The 22294-nt window shown below is 52.8% G+C and overlaps 2 protein-coding genes across 2 annotated transcripts in view; both read left to right on the forward strand.

Moving 5' to 3' along the window:
- The window catches only part of EDC4 (enhancer of mRNA decapping 4), a 33219-nt gene extending 21337 nt beyond the window's left edge, over positions 1-11882 (forward strand). Inside the window, exons 20-29 of the mRNA XM_054269411.1 lie at positions 5-157; positions 1470-1506; positions 2289-2469; positions 4313-4468; positions 5146-5261; positions 5933-6098; positions 7219-7405; positions 8544-8763; positions 9473-9636; positions 10895-11882. Of these exons, the coding sequence (XP_054125386.1) occupies positions 5-157; positions 1470-1506; positions 2289-2469; positions 4313-4468; positions 5146-5261; positions 5933-6098; positions 7219-7405; positions 8544-8763; positions 9473-9636; positions 10895-11087 (1573 nt within the window). The 3' untranslated portion in view covers positions 11088-11882. The remainder of the gene's footprint in view (positions 1-4; positions 158-1469; positions 1507-2288; positions 2470-4312; positions 4469-5145; positions 5262-5932; positions 6099-7218; positions 7406-8543; positions 8764-9472; positions 9637-10894) is intronic.
- A 786-nt stretch (positions 11883-12668) lies between these two features.
- Positions 12669-15742, forward strand: NRN1L (neuritin 1 like). Its single transcript, XM_054269364.1, has 3 exons — positions 12669-12761; positions 15053-15215; positions 15295-15742. Exons 1-3 carry the CDS (start codon positions 12704-12706, stop codon positions 15581-15583), a joined length of 510 nt encoding a protein of 169 aa, XP_054125339.1. The 5' UTR covers positions 12669-12703; the 3' UTR covers positions 15584-15742.
- Positions 15743-22294: the final 6552 nt, after the last annotated feature.

Here is a 22294-nt window from a genome sequence, read left to right on the forward strand (position 1 = left end):
ACAGTGACCACGATGATGAAGTTGCAAGCTTGGCTTCTACATCAGGTGGATTTGGTGCCAAGGCATCAGCACAGAGGCTGCCTGTGAAGGACTGGAAAGTCAAGGCATCCCCCCGGGCCTCCCCAAAGCTGAAGAGGAAGGGCAAGAAGGATGATGGGTATGCTGGGCTGGCCAGGGCACAGCAGGCTCAGCACCAGCTGGGCAGGGCACAGCCTCCTGCAGCCATTGGGGTCTGGGGCAGCAGCCAAGTGCTCCCAGCCCTCATCACCCCGTTTGCAGAGGGCAGGAACCCCACAGAAGGCATTGCTGCTCACTCAGACACTGACGGGCACTCAGGTGTGGGAATAGTTCTGCACTATCTCCAGCTGGGACTCAAAATCCAAAATACAGCCTGGGCTTGAGAAGAATGTATGGGAGGTAAATTACACATTGTGAGTGGACACTGGGCCCTTTCACTGGTTTCAGTGAAGGCTTCATTGAAACTGTGATGCTATTAGTGTCACAATGCCTCCCTTTTTAATTGGCTTCTGAACAGCAGCACAGTGCCCTTGTTCAGCAAGATGTCATTTGTTACCTGCTTGCTGCTTCTGTGTTTTTCTAAACATGCTTATATCAATATACTGTAAGTGAAAATTGGTGACTGGAAAGGTCTGACCATGGCAGGTTAGACAAATCTGTCTGCATCAGTGTGAGGAGAGCAGCAGAGCTTCTGCACAGGGCTCCTTCCTCTTCTTGTGTTCCCATAGCTCCATGATTTGGATCTCTGGCTGTGCAGATTGCAACAGAGATGGGCTATGACATTTAATTCTGGCTGTGGTCCTGCACAGTGACACCCAGAAGCTCTTGGCCTCTGAAATTACTTTCACTTTTTCTGTCTCAGTCCTTTTGAAGTTGCAGAGTGGATATTGTCTGGGAACTAAAAGTGTTTACTTTTCTTCACTGATCTGTGGCTTTGATGGAGACATGCAGTATTAGTGGATCAGTTCAGGGTTTTTCTTTATTCTGCTGTGTGAGCTAGAGTGTATCTCTAGTTTCTTCACCTTGAGAGCTGGAATTGCACTAGATGATTAGTGCTCATTCATTCTAAATTTTAACAAATGAATACTTGTTTTTTGTTTGGGTCTTCCCTGGCTTCGAATTTGGACAAAACTGAAAAAGCAGTGTGGAGTGCACTTTGTAATAGTCCTCATTAGCACTTGGTTCATGTCTCTTCCCTACAAAGGGACTAGTCTGTAAGGAATTTCAGGGTGTGTGAACAGTGCAAATGATAGTGTAATATTGCTGTAAGGACTGGGATTTCATCACCTTCCCATCATTCTCCATGATACACAAGGCAAGCTGGAGTTATGAGCTGGAGTGTAAAATCTAAAGCAACCATAAAACGTGTGATCTGTTTTGGCAGAAGACTTGGATAATAAGAGGAGTTAATTGACATTACTGGGTTACTACTTTTCTCTGTTTATTTCCAGGGACATGAACCAGTCACCAAGATCATCTAACAACCAGGTGAGTCAGAGCTGCTCTTCATGATGCTTCATATCTTACTAGGGAAAACCTGAGAGAAAGTTCATTCCAGTTCCTTGAAGTGTCATGGGTCATGCCCTAGCAGGTTGAGAGGGGGCTGCACTGGGGCTTGGAATTGCTCAGTGCTGACATGCAGCAGAGAAGGAGCTCTGTGCTCTCCAGACTGATGATTTCTTTCTCATACTTGCCTCTGCCTGCAGCAGGATAAGCTGTTCCTGTCAAAGAAAGGGTCACAGGGGGATTGGCCTTGATGTGTGGGTCTCCTTGTTCCTTCCCCTTAAGGGTGGGTACTCACACTCCTTGAACTATTTCAAGCAGTGAAGAGACAACATATATAAATTTATACTTGTCCAGTTGTTTGGTGTTCTCAAATAAATGAAAGATCTGAAAAAGTGCTCTAAAGAAGTCTCCTTAGCATACTGATTGCACAGCTCTTTTGTGAGTGTTTGAGGTCATTTTTTACATTTGCAAGCATCAACACTCTCAGTACCTGGCCAAAAGTGAATAAAATCTGTTTTGAAGGGTGTGTTGTATCTAAGCAGTTGATATTCTAAGCAACCATTTATTAATTCCATGCAGGAATCTTGTTTTATCAGGTTATTCCTTGGCACAGCAGTTCTCGGGAGCAGGCACTAAACTGGTCCTGTTTGCTGCGTTGTGTGTTACACTTCACTGCCAGGCACAGGGCTTGACTCAATTCTGAGCAGAAACTGAGCTGGCCTCCAGTCCTGTTAGAAATGAGTGCTTGTCCTCTGCACATGCAGGTGACAGCAGAGTTCCAGGAGGAGGTGATGTGCATCCTGAGGAGCCAGCAGCGCGAGCTCTCGGAGCTGCGGCAGACGCAGGTGGAGCTGCTGCAGAGGCTCACGGATCACCTCGACGCCATCCAGAGCTCCCTCATGGGCCACATGGAGAGGGTCATCGACTCCCAGCACGAGCAGGAGCGTATCCTTGTCTGCAGGTGTTGAGGGGAAGCTGCAGGGCAGACTGGAGGTCTGAGGAAGGCTCAGGAAGGTCATGCATGTGGGAGCGTGGGGCTGTAGGTGCAGTACAATTGCCTGGCTGCAGTGTCACTACTTCAGTTCCTCTCAGGGCAAGAAACTCAGAAATAGAACAGAACTGACACTTTCTCTGTGCCACTAAATCTTAGTTACCCATAAGCCATAAGTGCTGCAGTGCTGGTGTAGACCAGAGGTGCACTTGGTACATTATCCCACCTCAGGCAGTGGCCAGTTGCACAAGAGTAATCATGGGCTGATCCTTTCCTTCTTAAGGCAAGTCAGTACTTGCACCAGGAGCAGCATCTGGCTCCCATACTGCATAGCTGGATATAAAATTATCTTGTTTGTCCACATTTGTTCATATGCTGGTCTACAGGTCCCTTATGTGTTTTCTGAGAAGTATTTTCTTTTGCTGCTTTCAAACCTGGTATCCAGTTTTTTGTATTGTATTATGAATTATTGGTTCCTGTGTACATTTGCTGCACTGAATTTGATTATGTTCCCCAAACTGGGCAGCTCCAGCCTGAAACCACTCCTAACTTCTATGACAATAGCTTTCTCTATTAATTAGTCTCAGATTTTCCTTTTGTGATCATCAGTCTGATATTCACAGATCATTTAGATACTTTTCTATTGAATTTCTGTGTCTAGAGCTATATTGTAATACTAGAATAATTTTCCTTTCTCCACAACTTTATGCATGGACTGAATTTTGTCAGCAGCTGAATTGTCATTTCATTGTTTGCTTTGTTGGAGTTTGAGGTGTTAGTTTGTTTAAGATGTGTTTGTGTGTTGGCTCCTTCAGAGAGGTTGCTTGTTTCATCAGGTGTGAGTAGCCTGAAGCCTGGATTTGCTCCCATCACTGTATCACTTACATCCACTAATTCCATCCTATAGAAATATTTTTGCCAACTTGCTGTTTATGGATATTGGGCTTGACGGTTTCTGGTGTCCTGGTTTTGGCTCAGATGGAGCTAATTTTCTTCACAGCATCTCATGTGTGTTATGTTTTGGATTTGTGACCAAAACAATGCTGATAACACACTGATGTTTTTGCTGGTTTTGCTTTTTCTAAGCCTTCTCTGTTTCTCACCCTGCTCCACCAGGCAGAGGCTGGAGGTGATCAAAAGTTGGGATGAGACAGAGCCAGCTGACCCCAGTGACTAAAGGGGTGACTCACACTGTGTGACACTGTGCTCAGCAGTAAAGGCTGGGGAAAGGAGGAGGAAGAGGGGACACTTGGATTGATGGTGTTTGTCCTCCCCTGCCACTGCTTGGCATGAGGGAGCCCTGCTTTCCTGGGAATGGCTGAACAGCTGCTCACTGATGGGATGTACTAAATGAATTCCTTATTTTGTTTGGTTGGCAGGTGCAGCATTTGCTTTACCTCTCTTAAACTGTCTTTACCTCAACCTATGAGCTTGCTCACTTTTACCCTGCCAGCTCTCCCCCATCCTGCTGCAGAGGAGTGAGTGGCTGCCTGGGGCTGAGCTGCCAATGGGACACCAAGTTAACCACAGTATGTAGGAAACAGAACTGTCCAGATTGCTTGAGCTGTCTGACTTTCCTTTCTTACCTTCCAAAGCTCTTTTCTCTCCCATATCAGTTGTTTAAGAGCACCCTGTTTCAGGAACACAGCAGTAATGTTATCAGACTCTTTCACCAGAGCTGCACGTTTGCTCTCACTGAGCCTCTGGAGGTGAGGCTGCCGTCCATCTTTATGGACAGGGGTGCTGTGGGTGGACAGGAGATGTGCTGTTGTGCTCCTTGACCCCAGGTCTCGTCAGAGAGGAGGCTGGAGCGGGTGCTGCTGGAGGGGCAGCAGCGCAATGGGCAGCTCCAGGAGCAGCTGTCCCAGCAGCTCTCGCAGTCGCTGTCCACGGCCGTGTGTAACCGCCTGGAGAGGACCATCCGCGAGGAGATGAAGAAAACAGTGCCCCAGTGTGAGTGTGGCTGGGAGCTGGAGCCCTGCAGGCAGCTCCATGGGGATCAAAAGCACACTGGGGAGGTGCTATATGAAGCAGGATTTAGGCTGTGTGAGCACCAGCAGGCTGCTGTGGGCCCCAGTGTAATCTGAGAAGAGGAGCTGTGGTTTAGGAGCAGTGTGAGGCTCCCAGAGGGAATGCCTTCCCAGAGAGTGTGGTCTGACCTGCCATAATAATCTCTATAGCCTTTGGAGTCTGTTCAGTGGAGGAAGGTGAAAGATGAATTTGGAAATGCTGAACACGCTTGAAGTTGTCTTTGCCCTTTCTCAATGCACTGGCAGCATGCATGTAAGGAAATGTTCCAAAAACTGCTGGTGGGAGAGCCTGCAGCCAGTAGCTGCCTAAGGCAGGGCTATCTGCTATTCTGAGTCAGGTCAGCTATGACTTTCTCACACCAACTCTTAAAAACTCTCAAGGCTGGAGGTTCCACAACTTCTGCTGACTTCCAGAGCTGTACCACCTTCCTAGCAAAGACTTTCTTCAAATGTCCAACCTTAGTTCCCCAAGCACAGTTTGTGATCATTGTCCCTTGCTGTGTCATATTCAAGAATCATTTGATTCCATTTTCTTTTCTGGGCTTTGAAGTGTGACTTTAGGCTTAAAGCTGCATTTTTGTCCTGTTTTTTTATGTCTAGGCATTTCCAAGAGCATGGACCCTACTGTCAGCCAGCTCAGTAATACTGTTGCTACCAAGCTCACTGCTGTTGAGGGGACACTGAAAGAGAATATTACCAAGCTAGTGAAATCAAAGGTAAGGAATACCGGAGGAGCCTTTCCAGGGCACACTGAGTTGGGTAGCACTGCCAGGGTAGCAACTTCTTAGGCCTTTTCCCCTCACCTCTGTCTCTAGGTAATGCCAGTTTAGCTGCCAGTAGTCAGAGCTTTTTCATGGTCTCATTACAAGGACAAGCTCTTTGCATGCTCCCCTGCCCACTTTGCCTCATTAACACTTTTTTCATTTACCAAGTTGTTCATTTTCTACTAGAGTAGAAATTCTCACCACAGCAGTGACTTTTACAGCCAACTCAGTCAAATGTGAAATGTTTGACTGGCTGCATTCTGTTCCCATATTTGCATTATTTAGGGGGCACAAGCTGCTTACTTACCTTGGCAGGAAATTATGGTTTTTTTGGGAAGGAAGGAGGAGAAGGGGAAAGGAGCTGTGCCACCTTCCCTTGCTCTAGAGCAGAAGTGGTGCTGGTTTTGGGCAGCCCCTGAGCAAGCAGAGTTGTGCCTGCTGGAGTCACAGTGCAGCCTGGCCAGTGGGAAGAGCCAAGGGAACAGCCTTGGGCACTGGGCTGTCCTTACCTGGTGTGTGGGTGTGGGTGTGTGTGTGTGGCAGGGACCTGGTGTTTGCTCACACCCTTAGTCCTGGAGTAGACTGTAGTTAATTTTCTGGAATCTTCTGTGTGTGCTTGTAAGAACCTTACAGACAGTGTTGTGAGGGCCACAGCTGACACTCTGCAGGGACCCATCCAGTCAGCCTACAGGGAGGCCTTCCAGAGCGTCGTGCTGCCAGCCTTTGAGAAGAGCTGCCAGTCCATGTTCCAGCAAATCAATGACACCTTCAAGCAGGGCACACAGGAATGTGAGTAGGTTTTCTTCTTCAATTCTTCTCTGCACTATTTGCATTAGTGGCTAGCAACACATTGGCCTTATGGTTTTGCCTTTCAGAGTTTCGCTGGTGAGTGTTTAACCTCTTAGCCCTTCCATGTGTTCTGTTTCATATTTGGGAAACAAAAGTGGGGAGGTTTTTGTGGGTGGTGCTATAAGAGTACAGATTCACTTCTGGTCTTTGTAGCCCACATAGCAAAACACTCAGCTGTTTTCTGGGAATCTGTGACTTCATCTATTGAGTAGGAAAAGCCCAGCTGCAGGACTATCCCATCCATGAATGGAGAGGGTAGCAGTCCTGCATTACCTCAGAGGGGTAATGGATTGGAGAAGGTTTAGAGAAGGGTACCAGGGTGACCAGAGGTTAAATAGTGTCTGAACAGTGTTTGAAATAGAGCATAGCCTTAAGTAAGGAAAACTATACACTGATGCACTGCAGAAGATCATTCCTGTTCTCAGGCTTGGGATGCAGATCCTTGGCCTTTGGGGAGGCCGGGCAGGTATTACTCTGCAGAGATAGTTTTTGAGAGGGCCTGAATGTGGCTAGCACAGTGATTTTGTTGGCCATAGATCTGCAGGATGTCTCCAGCTGCTGTTAATTTTGCACCCTTCCTCTTCCACACAAGTCTCCCACAAACACGAGAGCTTACATTCTTCTCCCTTTTGATCAGGCCAGTTCCTAAGATATTTTAAAATACAGGTTTTAAATCTTTGGAGACATGATTTCTTTCTTGTCAGAAAAGTTTCCACTCTTTCTTCATGAGCATTGAACTAATGCAGATCCCAATTCCCACTACATATGAAATAAAACACCCTCACTGCTGCCTTTATATCCCCTGAACAAGGAGTGCCTGTAGAAGTCTGGTTTAGGAGAGCTAGTGGGTTTGTTGCTGTGTGATGGGGACACTGGAAGATGGGTTTCTAGTTTGATATAATATGGTCCAAAACAAGGCTTGTGCTTCTCCTCTGTCCTGTGCTCGTACACGGGCCCAGCATTTGGAGCAGTTGGAGTCAGAGCCTGCCAGCTGGATTTCTGCCCTGATCATCCCCACAGGTGCACGTGGCTCAAACCTCTCCCTCTGTGCCTGTTGCAGATATCCAGCAGCTGGAGGCTCACCTGAAGAACAAGAAGGTGCGTGAGCAGGAGGTGCGGGAGCCGCTGCTGGGGCAGCTGCGGCAGCTGCTGAGCGCCCTGCAGAGCAGCACGGAGCAGCTGGCCTCCAGCGTCACCGCCAGCGTGCACGCCGAGCTGCAGCACCAGCTCCACCTCATCGTGGGCAAGTGAGTTGGGACAGAGGTGCCACTGAGGTGTACAGCGAGCCAGGAGTGTACAGAGAGCAGCTCGAGGGCTGCTTGTTGGCCCTGCACTGTGGCAAAGCAAGTGGGCTGGTGGCTGTTGCTCACAGAAGGTTTCCCAGCTCTGTTGGGAAGCTCAGGGCCTGCTTTTCTCCAGGTCCCGTGTGCACAGTGGAGAACAGAAGGATCCAAGGCACCACTAAGCAGACTCAAATCTGAGCACTTTCTGAAGATCATTTCAGAGGAGTCTTGTCTTTACTCAGTGTCCTCAGGCATACAGTTTCTACAGGCTGCTCTCTCTCCCCACAGCTGCTCTGCAGCAGTTTGTGCTTTGCCCTCCTGATTTCAGGATGGACTCCCAGCAGTGCCTCCAGCACATTCACACCGTGAGGCAGTGGCAGATTGCCAGGCATTGGGATGGGCTGGTGGTCACCTGTGGGGCAGAACAACCCTGTCTGTTTTAGAACATATGTCAGAACACACTGGGGTCTTCAGTGCAGGCCAGAGTTGCCAGGAAGGCCACAGGCTAAATCCTGGTCTTGTTGCATGGGCTGTGCTTGTTCCCAAAGAAGCCCTGCTTTTCTACCTGTGGTAGAACAGGTTTGATGCTTTGTACCCTTTGTGAGAGAGGAGAATCCAGCCCTTGAGGGAAGAGGTGTCACACAGAGCAGCAGAGTCTGCACGGTGAAATCCTCTTGTGTGGAGAAGTCACAGGCACAGTGTAAGTGTGTTTCATTCTAAAGGTATCATCTGCACACAAGGAGCTGCATCTGACAGATCTCCTGCAGGAAGCTGGCCCCATTTGGGGATAACCCCACAGCTTAGTCTCCTTGCTTGTAAGCCAGAGACATTAAAGATTTAAAACACTGTTTGATGAGACTTAGTTCCCTGAAATGTCACTTTCCTGCACAGAATCCTAGCATCTTCCAAGTGCACCCTGGGATGTTGTGGTGTTGGCCACAGAGTTGCCTGTGCCTCAGATCTGTTTATATGAACCCTTAGGGAGCCCCACTACAAAAAGCAAAGCAGCCTGTGTGTTCTCACTGGTATAAGCTTTGTGCAGTGTTGTCCCTGGGCTCTTCATTCTCAGAGGTGCCCATGGGTTCTGTTTTGTTTTTTTCAGCATGCAGGAGTCTATTTTGGCCCAGGTGCAGAGAGTCATTAAAGGAGAGGTGAGCCTGGCCATGAAGGAGCAGCAGGCAGCTGTCACCTCCAGCATTGTCCAGGCCATGCGCTCGGCAGCTGGGACACCCATCCCCTCCACTCACATGGACTTCCAGTCCCAGCAGACTCACATCCTTCAGCTGCTCCAGCAGGGACACCTCAACCAGGCTTTCCAGCAGGTACCCAGTTTTCCTAGTAGTCATCCACTGCTTGTTGGGGACTGAGAGGGCAAAAAGGGCTCCTTGGGGTGGGCACGTGATCTCACAACAGCTTACACAGGAGTTGACTGAAAAGACCTGTGGCAGTGGAGTGCTTGAGGGGTGCAGTTGTTCTCATGCAGGTGGAGCCAGAGCCATGCAGGTTCCATGATTTGGTAGCAGTTGAGTTCCTTCATCCCTGCCCATGTCCTGCCAGGACAGTGTCAGTGCTCCAGTGTGTTCTGCTGGACTGCCAGTGTGTTGTGAAGCTGTGTGTGCCACGTTGGCACTGACACGTGGCACACACAGCTTCGTAAGCCTCTCCAAGCACATCCACCAGCTGGGGCCTGACCTTGCCTTTGACTTTGAGCATGCAGGCAGATCCCTTTGAGCTGCTGCAGACAAACTCTTCTGGGAGTGATAGCAGTGCTGGCCCTGCTCCATGCTGCTGACAGTAACCTGCTCCCCTCTGTGTGTTGTGCTCTGTTCAGCTTGGAACAGACACAGGTGTCCTCAGAGCATAGAGCAAGAGCCTTAAGGTGGCCCTGCTGGCCTGTACAGCAGAAGTGCAGAGATTTTTGCTCCCAGAGGAGGCTCTTGAGCCACTGAGCATCCCAGAGCTGTCACTCTGTCCTGTGTTCCTCACCTGCCTGTTGGTTCCTGTGCATTTCTAGCTGTGTCTTCCTTGCAGGCTCTAACAGCAGCTGATCTCAACCTGGTTCTCTATGTCTGTGAGACTGTGGATACTCAGCAAGTATTTGGACAGCATCCATGCCCACTGTCCCAGCCTGTGCTGCTCTCCCTCATTCAGCAGCTCTCCTCAGATCTGGGCACTCGTACAGAACTGAAGCTGAAGTGAGTATGACCAGAGAACTGGGTCCTGTTCTTAGCCCTAGCTTTAAATTCAGTGCCTAGAAGTGGAAGGTAGAACTTTGACAAAAGTTGGAGTTTCAGTAGCCTGTTACTGGCATGTTTAAAGCCAGTGTAACTCAGAAAAACATGTCAGCACTGCCACAGAAAGCTTTGCTGCCCTGAGGTCGTAGTGGAAGGAGAACCCAGCAGTAGGTGCTGGTACCTCTGGAATTGTAGCCTGTAAATATTTGCAGCCTGTGCAGCAATCCTCATTCCCCAAGGAATGATTTCCTTGTGGAGGCAAAAGAAGGGACAGTGCCATGTCCCCTGGACAGTACAGTGTCCAGGACAAGTTTGCTCTGTCCTCAACTCCTAACCCATCACTGGACTTTGTGTCAGCAGTTTATTGTCGTGACTGTCAGAAAGGCTCAGTGGGAGGCTGCAGCAGGAGCTACTGGTATAATTTGTGGTAGATGTTCCAAGCAAAGCTTCTGTGACAAAATAGTGACTGTACTGATACTTGCCATGAACATTTTTAGTGTCTGAGTCAAAACCCTGCTATCTGCCCTTAAAAGCTGAATTGTTAAGGTACCTACAGGTTTTGACTATGGCTGGTATGGAAAAATTACTTAAATTGAGTTTTTAACTTGATAAGCAAGCTAGAAAAACTGAAAAGACCTTCAAGGTATAGGCTAGTAATTGGGGTTAAAGCTGCTGCTATAAAGTTTAAACTGGATTGTTTTTGAAAACCTGCAGTGACCACATTGCCTTACTCAGGCTGTGGTTTAAAAGCTGATGGCTCATCTGAACTTCAGAGCATCTTGTTGGTAAAAGTTTTGCTCTTATCCCACCCCTTCCTGGATGGATTTTATTGTAACCCTACACAAACTGAGCCTCACTGCTGAGGGATTTTACTCTCTAATGAGTGACTAATTCTGTTAAAAGTTATTTAAGAAAATATCTACTGAGAGTCACTTCCAGCACTGGGGGGAGTTCTCACTGGCTGCTGCCTCTGCCTTGGTTCCAGCAGCCAGGTTGTGGGGCAGGTGGGCAGGCTGGGAGCTGTAGACTGACCTCACATGTTTAGGAAGGGATAGGTGGACTCTGCTATGAGTCAGGAACATTGATTTCGTGACAGCTGAACATACTGCAGAGTTTGGGTGGAGCAGGGAACAAAACTGCATCTTCAGCACTAACACGAACTGAATGGGGTTGGGATCATATTCTGGGTTTGGACCTAACCTCGCTCTCTCTCCTTCAGCTACTTGGAGGATGCAGTGATGCACCTTGACCAAAGCGACCCCATCACCCGAGACCACATGGGGTCAGTCATGAACCAGGTGCGGCAGAAGCTCTTCCAGTTCCTGCAGGTGGAACCCCACAACCCTCTGAGCAAGCCTGCGCGTCGCCTCATGATCATGCTGCAGGGCCTGGTCACCCCTGGCATGACCTAGGAGCAGCTGCCTGCCTGCCTGGGGGGCTGCTCCACCCGAGCCCACCCTGCAGATCTGTAGTTACTGACGGCGCCTGGCTGGTGTCGAGAGCTCTTGCCAGGAAATCATCGACGCGCGTGTGATGTCTCTAAGGCGAACACCATCTGTGTATAGTTCCAAATAGTCACTGAACATTCACTTGGCTTATTTTTCCTAAATAGCCTCTTTTTTGAGAGTTAAATCTCTTCTTCACCTGTCCATCCGTCCCCAAGGCTGGCTGGCAGCCCGTGTCTCGTGCAGCAGAAGCCGATGGATTCCTTGCCCCTTTAAAAGTTTGGATCGGCACAGGAGCAGCGAGGTGTGCGCTGAGCCCAGGGGCTGCTCCTCGCTGGCCACAAACCTGTACCCACACCTTAGGGAAGGGCTCAAACCCCTCCTCCCTGGCAGGCTGCAGGCACAGGGAGGAGGTCAGCTGAGCGAGAGGGGTTAGATAGAATTCATTAATTAGTTAGTTGCTCCGCGGTTTGTTAATTCCAGATCCACAGCGGAGTGCCCGGCCCACCTGGCACATGAGGCAGGTTTGGGCAGGGCTGATACCTCTGGAGTGCCCCGGGGAGGGGCTCTGGGTCAGGGTGCTGAGGCAGCAGCAAACTGCAGGAGCCCTGGGGGGCCACGGTTCTGTTGTGCATTGGAGCATGTCCATGTTTCAGACATTAGTTTTGATTTTACACAGAGGTTTTTCTTTTTATCTAAATTTTGAAGTTTTGGGGGGTTTTGTTGTTCTTTTTTTTTTCTTTTTTGTTTTTTTTTTTTTTTTTGAAATAACATTGAGAACAATTCAATAAAAAACTTTTTGAGAAAAAAGGTGTGGAGACCTTCTTCTGTTGTGTGATGGAGGAAAGACTGAGGGATCTTTTAGTATGTCATACTATCTCCAGGCTGGAGCCTGAGGTGATGGGCCACCATCACCTCTCTCTTTCCAGATTTTTTCCTGAGTCTGTGCTCAAGCTTTTCTGTGTGAGTCCAGCAGGGCATAGTGGTCTCTGCTTCCTGGGAGGGGCAGGAGGTGATGGCTGCGGGAAGAGGACATTAATTCCCCTTTTCACAGCAAAAATGTCTCTGGCTGCTCCTCCTTCCTGGAGGAAGAGAAGGCTCTGGGAAGACCTCACAGCACCTTCCCAATACATACAGGAGCTCCAATAGAAGGGCTTTGGACAAGGGCATAGAGTGACAGGGCAAGGGTGAATGGCTTCACACTGATAGAGGGCGGGATTAGATTGGATATTAGGAAAAATTTCTTCCCTGTGAGGACAGTGGGCCGCAGGTTGCCCAGAGAAGCTGCGGATGCCCCATCCCTGGAAGCGTTCACAAGACCGGGTTGCACAGGGCTGGATGGGTCCCTGCCGGGTTGGACCGAGATGGTTTGCACGGTCCCGTCCAACCCAAACCATTCTGTGATTCCGCGAACTGAAAGGGCCGGGGTCCAGCCCCGGCGCTCTCCGCCCCTCGGGGGCCGGCGGGGCGGGCCGGGGGCCGGGCCGGGGCGGTGCCGGCGGGCCGGGGGCGGGCGGCGGGGCCGGGGCTGCCGGCGGCGGCGGGCGCGGAGCACTCGGCGGCGGCGGCGCGGGGTCCGCACCATGGGCGGCGGCTGCTGGCGGCTGCTGGGCGTCCTGAGCCCGCTGCTCCTGCACCTCGGTGAGTGCCGCGGGACCGCTCCGGGCCGGGCTGGGGACCGACACCCCGGGCTCTCCCCGCCGGGCTGGGGGCGGGCGGGTGGCAGCGGGACCCCGGCCGCGTCCCGCTCCCTCTGTAGCTGCGGGGAGCGGCGTGCCCGGTTGCCCCTCGGCCGAGCGATCCATCCACTCCTGTTCCGTGTCTGAGAGGCCGGGCAAGGAGGAACGCGGCTCCGCGGCGCTGTCCGGGGTGGCTCTGCTCAGGCGGGGACGGTTCCCGAGCTCCGGCTCTCCAGCCCTGCGTGCCCACCCCAGCACCCGCTGGCTTTCCCGGCTGCCCTCGTTCAGCGGGGCCGGAGCCATCCTGATCGCTGGGGAATGTCACCCGGCAGGTCCTGCGCCTCGCTGGCACCAGCGTGTCCCCTCCGCACTCCCGCTCCTCCGAGCGCCGAGAGGATGCGGAGCGCAGTGGTACCCAGGGACATCCCTGCTCTGAGGAGAGATGGGGAGCCTGGGATTAACCTGGTCCGGCTGCACGGACGATGAAGGACAGGGACCACCAAACCCTTGGTGGATTTTAGGCTCAGAGGGTGGGAGACTCCAGCCCTTCCCCAGGAGCAGGATGGCTGCACTCGCTGGGGAGCTCGGGATGCTCTGCAGCGCCCTGGGAAACTTCCCCCGTGCTTTCCCCTTGGGCTTTCTCCCTGACGGAGCCGGGGGCAGGTTTTTCCACACGGTTTTGCAGCAGAGCAGCGGAGATGATTTGCTCTCCTGCTTTCTCCTTGTTTGCTCGCCCTGCCCAGCCTCGTGCCGAGGGAGCTGAGCAGAAGGAAAGGCTTGTGCCGGACCTTAGAGGAGTCCGGGAGGGGAAACCCCAGCCTGCAGCAGGGAGAGGCTGAAGGGAGGTTTCATCTGGCCCTGCCAGCTGCTGGGTCCTCGGGCTGGTGGGAGGCAGGCTTGTGCCTGGCTGGGTGAAAAGAGGAGCAGTGGATCCCACGTTCTCTACTGATACCTGCGATGTTTGTGACCCACGTGTCTGGCATCAGTCCGAGGCTTTTCTCGGTGCTGTGCTCAGGGGGTTCTCATTGCAAACACCTAAAATGCCCTGTGATCATATCAGGTTCACCCTGGTGTTAATCTCAACCACAGCCACTTTGCTCAGGACCCTGTTCCAGGGGTGCAGGTGTGGGGTGCTAACAGCAAGGCACACAGCTTCCTGGAGACATCCTGGCTGCCTCAGCAGTCACCAGGAAACTTTCAGCTGTTTCTGGGGTTACCTTTCCACAGGGGTCCCCTGCAGGGCTCTCCTCAATTAGAAACCTCCCTGGTGCACACCCTTGTCACTTCCAAAACTCTGTAACTCCTGTGAATTGGCACAGGTACCCCACATCTTCCGGCCTACAGAATCTCTGGGGCAGAGCTGAGGACCCTGAAGGTTTTTCTGTGACCCAGTCACACACCAGCTCCTTTTGGGCTTCCCACTGGTTGTGGATGCACTGGCAGTCCTCATGAACACACCTGTCACCATTGTCCCATGTCCAGCACCAGGGTTTGGCCAGTGCCAGTGGGGAATCGTTTGTGGAGCAGAGCAGGGGCTTCTCAGAATGGAGCAGCCCAGACCTGCACTTGTGCCTTTTCCTTTTGTACTTTTTCTTCCTCTTTCTCTCCCCCACTTCCCCTCCCTGTTTTCCCTTTCCCTTTTCTCTTTATCCTTTCCTGTTCATCTTTCCCCTCCCATCTTTCTCTTCCCCCTTCCCCTTCCCACCTTTCTTCTTCCCTTCCTTTTCCACTTTCCTTTTTCCTTTCCCCTTCCCCTTCTCTTTCCCTTTCCCCCTTCCCTTTCTCTTTCTCCTTCCCCTTTCCCTTCCTCTTTCTCTTCCCCACTTTCCCTTTCTCTTTCCCCTTCCCCTTTGTTTCCCCCTTTCCCTCTCTTTCCCACTGCAGTCAGAGCAGGGACTCCAGCTTGCTGAGCCTTTGCTTTGTTTTTTTCCGTTGTAGTCACAAATTAATCTTTGCTGTCAGGGGATAAAGGCCGGGACAGATGGCTCTGGGGAGAGCCCCGAGGTGAACGGCAGCATCGCTGCGGGGCCGTCACATCGCGCCGGGCCCCCGGGCCGGGAGTGAGGGGTCACTACAGTGCCCAGGGAGGGGATGGCGCTGTCCGGGGGGATGTGGAAGCCTCTCGGCGCATTTCAGAGCCCGGTGTCACCCCCGGCCGGTGACACGGTCACGCTCACCCCTGAGCCGAGGGCTGTCGGGGCTGTCGGGGCTCGGCGGGGGCTCAGCTCGGTGTCTCCTCTCTGTGCCCCGCAGCCGCGAGCCAGGAGCCCGTCAGCATGGCGGGACAGTGCGACACCATCTACAAGGGCTTCGCCGAATGCCTGCTGAGCCTGGGGGAGAGCATGGCCCAGAGCGTCCGGCAGCAGCAGCAGGAGGAGGGCGGCGACGAGGCGCAGGAGCTGGACGCCATCTGCAAGTGAGTGTCCGTGTGGGAGCCGCTGGGACGGTGGGGTCACCGCCGCCAGCACCGCCCCGACCGCCGCCCTCCTCCGCAGGTCCTGGGATGATTTCCACACCTGTGCCAGCGAGGTGCTGTCGCGGTGCCCCGTGGAAGCGGCCACCGTGTGGGAGTCGCTGCGCCAGGAGTCCCGCAAGATCCAGTTCCAGGGGAACCTGCAGGAGCTGTGCAGCGCCCGGGGCCGCCTGGCCGGCGCCCAGAGCTCGCCGGCCTCCGAGACCAACCAGGCCACGCTGCGGGGCTCGGCCGCCGCCCTGCACCCTCACCCTCACCCGCTGGCCCTGCTGGCCCTGCTGGCCCTGCTGGCGCTGCTGCCCCGGCTGTAGCCCCGCTCGCCCTCGGGTGCCCAGGTGATGCCGGCTCCGTTCCCCCGGCTGCCCGCCGGTCCCCGCCTCCCTCCCGGGCATCCCTCGCGGGGCACGGTCACTCCTGCAGCACTTCAGATGGATTTATATTTATATTAAAAGACACTTTTACATTTCTCCTGTCTCTCTGCCATGGGATGCCCCTTGAGACCCTCCCAAGCTCTCTGTTTGCTCTGGGGACTGGAGAGGAGATGCTCCTTGCACCAGCCCCCAGGAAGGGTCAGTGGGAGGGTCTGTGACTCCATTCCTCCAGTATATTGCCCATGGCCACTCCAGGTAGTCCATGGGACCATGGACAGCCCCAGGAGGGGACAATTCCCACTGGTGCTCCCTGGCTGCTGCTTTTCAGGGCTGGGCATAGCAGATATTCCCTTTAGAGGTGGGTCAAATGCTTTATTCATTTTAAAGGGCACCTCAGGAAAACACAGGGTGCAGATTTCTTTGTCTTTTTGGCAGCCAATATCTTGTCCTCTGATGGGCAACTCCAGTGACATTTTCTGTTTTCCACTCTTTTTATTTTGGTCTTGCTGTATTCATGGTCATGAAGAAAAGTATGGATTGCAGGGAAGAGAGAGATTCTTGTTTTTCATACCAAGCTGATGGAGGTAAAAAAGCTGGGGAACTGGAAATCTCATCCAGGTTCATAGAGAACTTGAAGTTAAACCAAGATGATTTGTGGGTGTTTAACTTGGCTAAACTTGTATCTATGAGTGGAAGATGCTCTAATTCCCATCCCTGTCACTGTTATGTGAAAAGTTAGGATAGTTTTCCCAGCTACCAAAGCCCATAGTGCAAAGCAGCTCCCCTAGACCTGGGCTGGTGAGGCGTCCTCCTCACTCTCCTGGGCAGAGCCTTCACTCCCCACCCATCACCTAAAGGGCCACAGGAATTGCAAATGGGCCACCCCAGCTGGGGCACAGGTCAGGAGCTCCTTGCTGGTGTGGCCCCCAGCAGCACTGGTGGGTACCTCTGACTGTGGAAGTCTGGTGGGTAAATCTGGCTGGCGTGTGGGAAACCATCCCACTTGGAAAAGGCAACAAAATCCACCACAAGCACCATCGCTCTGAGGATCGCTCCAGGCTCAGCAGAGAACAGGAGCCGTGAGCTCCTATGTGCTGTGGGTAGCAAGTTGCTGCTGTTTCTGTGATTTCCATGACTTCAAGGCTGTCCCAAAAACATTCCAGCAGCTGGTTTTGGCCTGGAGAAGCTTTTGCCACACTGTTCTGTGGCTGAAAGCCTTCAGCATGTGAGCGAGGATCTCGGTAATCACTGTCCTCATCGAGCCAGGGAAAAATATGGCTTGTTTCATCATAAAACCTTTTCCTGAGAGGTCTGGTAACTTAAACAGGTGATTGGTCACCTCTGGGATGTCACCCTGGCTGTCCCAGTCCTCTGCCAGGCTCTGGGTCCAGGAAACACCAACAGGATTGCTGGTTCATCCCATGGGGCTGAGTAGTTCCTGCCGATCCCTCAGCTCTGTGGGGGGCTCTGTGTTTATTTCCCGTTATTTATCTCACTAGCCAGCCTGGAGCTGGCCGGGGGGAACACAAAACATCTGGGGGAAGATGCTGATCCCGGGCCGGTGCCCCATGGGACACGGGGCAGGACACCACCCCAGCTCTCCTCACGCAGCAGCTGCCGCTCCCCGTGTTTAACGCCAGCGCCGGGGGGATAATCCGCCGGTTCTTCCCTTCCCCGCTCCTGACAATCCTGTGTTTAAGGGTGAATTAGTGGCGGATCCCGGCAGGGTGGCTAAGAGGATCAACGCCAGCCGGGCGCCGGCCGCCACCTCCGAGCGGAGGGAGCGCAGCGGGGCAGGGGGAGCTGGCCGGGGACGTGTCACCAACGTGGTGCTGTGACAGGCTGCCACCGCCATGGTGACACTTGCAGACAACAAAATGCTGCTTCAATCCAGCCGGAATCAAAGCCTGAGATAATCCACCCACACCCACAAGGTGTTTCACCCTGTGCGCAGAAAGACACACCACAGAAGGTGCCATATCCTGGAAAATGTCACTGTACAGGTCACAGAACCCTTGCCTATGTCACCACGTGTCCTGAGCACCAGCACTTGTCACCACACGTGGCTCACACCTTTGGCTGCGCTTCCATGTGTCTTGCAGCTGAAAGGTGTCACAGTGCAGGCACTGGTGGCTCTGGGAAGCCAGGGCTGGGATTTGGGCGTGCTGGAAAAGTGTGGGTCACCACTGCTTGGTGACACTGCACATGCAAGAGTCCACAGCAAGGCACTGCCCAAACCCCACCTGTGACCCCAATCCTCCTTCAGGGAGTGTCTGCAGGGCCAAGGGCAGCAGTGTGACAGCAAGGGTGGGCATGCTGACCCCAGGAAAGCTCTCTGGTGCTCCACGCTGGGACATTGAGCCAGTGTCGCCTTTCCATTGGGTCTGAGGGTTTGGGACAGCCCTGCAGCTGTGTCCTGCTGTGGGAAGGGACAACATCCTTGTTCCTGTCCCCAGAACACAGAACTGGCTCCCTGCACAGTGACAGCATTTTAAAGGAACTGTGCAGGCTGAAAGGAGCGGGTGGTGGGGAATGAGAGTGGGGACCCCGGCACCGGGAGTCTTTGGAGCACCGTGCTGTGGAAACCCCTTGTCCTGGTTATGAAACTCCGGTGACCTACTTTACACTCCCTGCTTTTGTTCTTAATTCCCAGATATGGCCGCCCTCCAGATTTTGCCCATCAAGGCAAATTAATTGGAGTAGATCCTAATTTGCTCTCTGCTATTCTTTGGGCAGAAGATTAAATGCTCTGCAGACATTATCTCCCTCTCTCTTCTCTAAGAGACAAACCTGAATTAATAAAAAAAGAAGAAAAAAAGGGATAAAGGCCAGCTGAGTCCAGCTGAGTTGATGTTTGAATTCACTTTTTGCAATCGCAGAAGGAGCCAGGGAGGCTCTCGTTTCCCTGGGCAGCTGGAACCAGATGGTGACACTATTCTAGGTGGCTGTGTGAGTGAGACAGCACACGTGGCACAGTGACACGAGGGCCAGCTTCCCACCATGCTGCCCAATGCCTCTGCCACACGATGGCTGAACACTCCATTCCTTCACCCAGGGAAATTCCTGCTGAATGATGGCTGAACCCTCCATTCCTTCACCCAGGGAAATTCCTCCTGGTGAAGGTGCCGGCTGGGGAACCTCCTCATCTGTGGGGCACACTTGGGTTTCTCTAACTGGATAGACTGGTGTGGAGGCCACCAGCAGAGGGGGGATGGCTCCTTGCCCTTTCATGGCTCCAGTACCACTGTGCCAGTCTGGCATCCCCAGCCAGGCACCAGTTTTGCCACCTCCACTTCACTGGCACCCTGTGGGGAGCAGGAGCATTGGAAAACAAACATAGCCTGGAGGACACAATGTCACCGGGCTGGCCAGTGTCCGAGTTTGCATAGGGATTTCTGCTAAGCCAAATGTGCAACTTTCCATAAGGAACCACCAAAAGACAGCCTCAATCCCCGTGGATGGGAGCAGTGGGAACAGCTGAGCCGGAGTCACCTCTGCCGTGGGGATGTGCTCAGACCCCACCTGGCACCCCATCTGTGCTCTGCTTTGGGGCTGTTTCATTCTCCAGAGAGGCATATGGAAAGTTGGATTTCTTTTTAAGCAGCTTTAATTGAACATCCTCCCATTACGACCTCTGCTCAGCCTTGCTGGGACAACCTTGAGCTCTGGCCTGGCGTGGCTGCTGAGGGCTGGGCTGGCTGCCACACAGGGCAGAGATGCAGCTCAGAGGAAATCCAGGTTTCCATCCATTTCCATCCATTTGGTGGCAGATGAGGGGCCCTGTTCTCCTGGCTTCCTATGGCCTGGCACAGCAGGAAGCCCTGGGATCCCCAAATTGCCCCATGCTCAGGATGTGCAGCAATGTCCCAGGCAGCTTTGTGGTGCTGGGGGAGGGGGATGTTGGAGGTGCTTCCAGCCATTCCCACCATTCCACAGGGAATTACAGCTTGTTGCACCCCAGCGAGACTCTGGCAGCACCACGGGCAGGTGTGGGATGCAAAGGGAGCTCTGAAGTTCCTGTTCCAAGCAGGGTTAGTGCTGGTGCTGGAGGCAGCTCTGGAGCACCTCCAGGGAGAGAGGATCCTCCACCTGTGGGTAGCCAGCATCGCCCCGCTGGTCCCAGCCTGCCTTTAGCAGCTCCCACAGCAGAAGCCCTGAAGAAGCCACTGACAGGAGATACAAATCCCATCCTTGCAGAGGGATGAGGGCTCTCAGGAGGGAGCAGACATGCTGCAGGACCAGGGCAGCACTACCAGTATCCCTGGAAGTGTTCAAGGATTGAGCTCTGAGCAACCTGGTCTGGTGGAAGCTGTCCCTCCCATGGCAGGGAGTTTGGAACTGGGTGACCTTTAAAGGTCCCTTCCAACACAACCCATCCCAGGATTCCGTGACTCTTCACAGACATTCCTGCCTCAAGGGCTGAATCCTTCCCAGGGGGCTGGGGGCAGGCTGTAGGTCTTGGCCATCAGAGCTGGCAGGGGATTTCTGAAGGGGATTTCTGAAGGGGTCAGCACAGAAGAGCACAAGGAGACTTCTCTCCAGGGAGAGCAGCATCTTGGAAAGGAAAAGGAAAAAAAAAAAAATGACAAGGAGACAACAGCTCGTTTGGCAGGAAAACCTGCTGTTAGACCCTGCCCAAGCACAGCACTGCTTTGTGAGTGTGTCAGAAACCTGTTACCAGTCCCCTCTTGGAGGAGGGAGAAAAAACCCCAATGTTTTTTGGCTGGAGCAGTGGTGGTGGGAGCCCAGACACCCAGAGCCTGGCAGGATGAGTGCCTGCAGAGCCTCTCAGTGCTCAGAGCTTCAGCAGCAAAGTGCTTATCCCAGTCAGAAATCTTCCTGCTGTGGCTGCAGGCAGGGCTCTAGATGGAATAACAGGCATCAGGAATCAACAGGCAATGACCCCAAAGTCAAACCAGGTGCCTGACCTGGCAGGGAGTGGATCACACGATGAACAGACAGTTCCCTGCCTCAGCCCTGGGTGCTTTGCCAGGAGGATGTTGGCTTTGTGCAGATGTCTGGTGTGAAGCTGTCTTGGCTCCAGTGGGTCTCAGAGCACCACCACAGCATAAATAATACAAGAGCTGCTCTGATTGAGGTTCTCAGAAGTCCCCAGTTCTGGCCCAAGGGTTCAATGCCTGTTGGCTCTTTGATATTTTTCAGCGGTGATGGACCCGGAACAGCCTCATCCAGTGCTCCCACGAGGCTGGTCAGGAAACAAAGCTGTGAGGAAGTGACTAATGGAAGCTGCATCCCCTGAGGGAAACAAATCCTTGCTGAGCACTTTCCCCTGTGTGAGCTCCCCGGCCAAGGTGAGGCAGCCCACTGCCCTACATCCATCAGCCAGGATGACAGAGAGGAACGCGCTGGTGGAACCAAGCTGGGATGACCTTGAAAAACAGCCTAAAATAACAGGATCAGCTTAAACAGGGGCACGTGCAAGGTTTCACATGTCAGACACAGGTTAAGCCACCTCTCAGGGACAGTGTGAGGGATGTGTGGCTGGGAAAGCATCTCCATAAAGAAAGTTGGAGGGATTAGAAGGCTGAAACCCTACCAGCAGCACCATTACTGTGTGGGACAACAAGTTTTTCTTGCAGAGAACTGCACAACTCACCCAATCCATCAATTCCAGCCCAGGCAGCCCCTTCTCAACCCTAACACATTTCTACACCTTGTTGGGAATTACACAGAGAAGCAGCTGATGACAATAACGTGCATCAGCAGGTACAACTTTTACTACATTATGACTTACTAACCATTCTAAAGCAGCCGAAGATCCCAGGAGCATTAAAATAAACCCGGCTATTTTTAAAAGCATGGTAGGAGTGTGAAAAGAGCCCGGCTCCACCTGAGCCGCCTCGGGAATGACGTGACAGCCAGGCTGGAAAACAAACCCGGCAGCATTGCGTTTGTGTGCCCCCAAGGGAAAGGAGTGCCGTCAGCATCCCTGCAGGTGTCATCCCTCTCTCCCTGCTTTCAGGTCATCCAGGGCCGGGACTCGCAGTGTTTCGCTTGAGGATGAGGAAAGGATATAAGGAAGAAAGTCCACAGGCAGTTACCAAGCAAACTTTGCGGGTTTTGTGGCACTTAGTAGCTGGGGCAAAGAAAGGAGAAAGGAATGCGCCTCGTTATTCTGCTGTGCACAAGGGCTGTCCCACAGGGAGTGGGTTTTCCCTGCCAAGGAAAAGCGCCGATGTTTCCGGGCAATTCTTTCTCAAAGGGAATGTTTTTCCCGAGTCCCGCAGCGCAGCGGGGAGCCCTCGGAGCTGCTCCATGGGCTGCGGGCTCCAAGGCGCTGCTGGGGAGCTCTCAGAGCTGGATCTGGCTCCAAAGAGGAGAAACTGCGGCCGCTCTTCGAGGCAGGAGCACGGGGAGAGGGAACACTGCCCCTGCCAGGGGCCGCCGGCTCAGCCCACGGGGTCACAGTGGTGCAAAATGCAGATTATGCCAGTGTTACCCTAAGGCAGGATGTTCTTTGGTGTAAGAGCTTTGTACGCTTTCAAACCTAATCAGCAAAAAAAGGAGAGGTAATCGCTGGAACAGGCAGCAGACAATACCTGTCACTCAAGAATATTCTGGAACTAACAAGATTTAGGGATGTAATAAACTTAGATGTTGATGTTTGCCTATGTAAACATTGCCAGCTTG

This window comes from Melozone crissalis, unplaced genomic scaffold, assembly GCF_028551555.1.
Source record: "Melozone crissalis strain CALT ecotype California unplaced genomic scaffold, PUWL_Pcris_2 ptg000007l_1, whole genome shotgun sequence".
Taxonomy (NCBI): domain Eukaryota; kingdom Metazoa; phylum Chordata; class Aves; order Passeriformes; family Passerellidae; genus Melozone; species Melozone crissalis.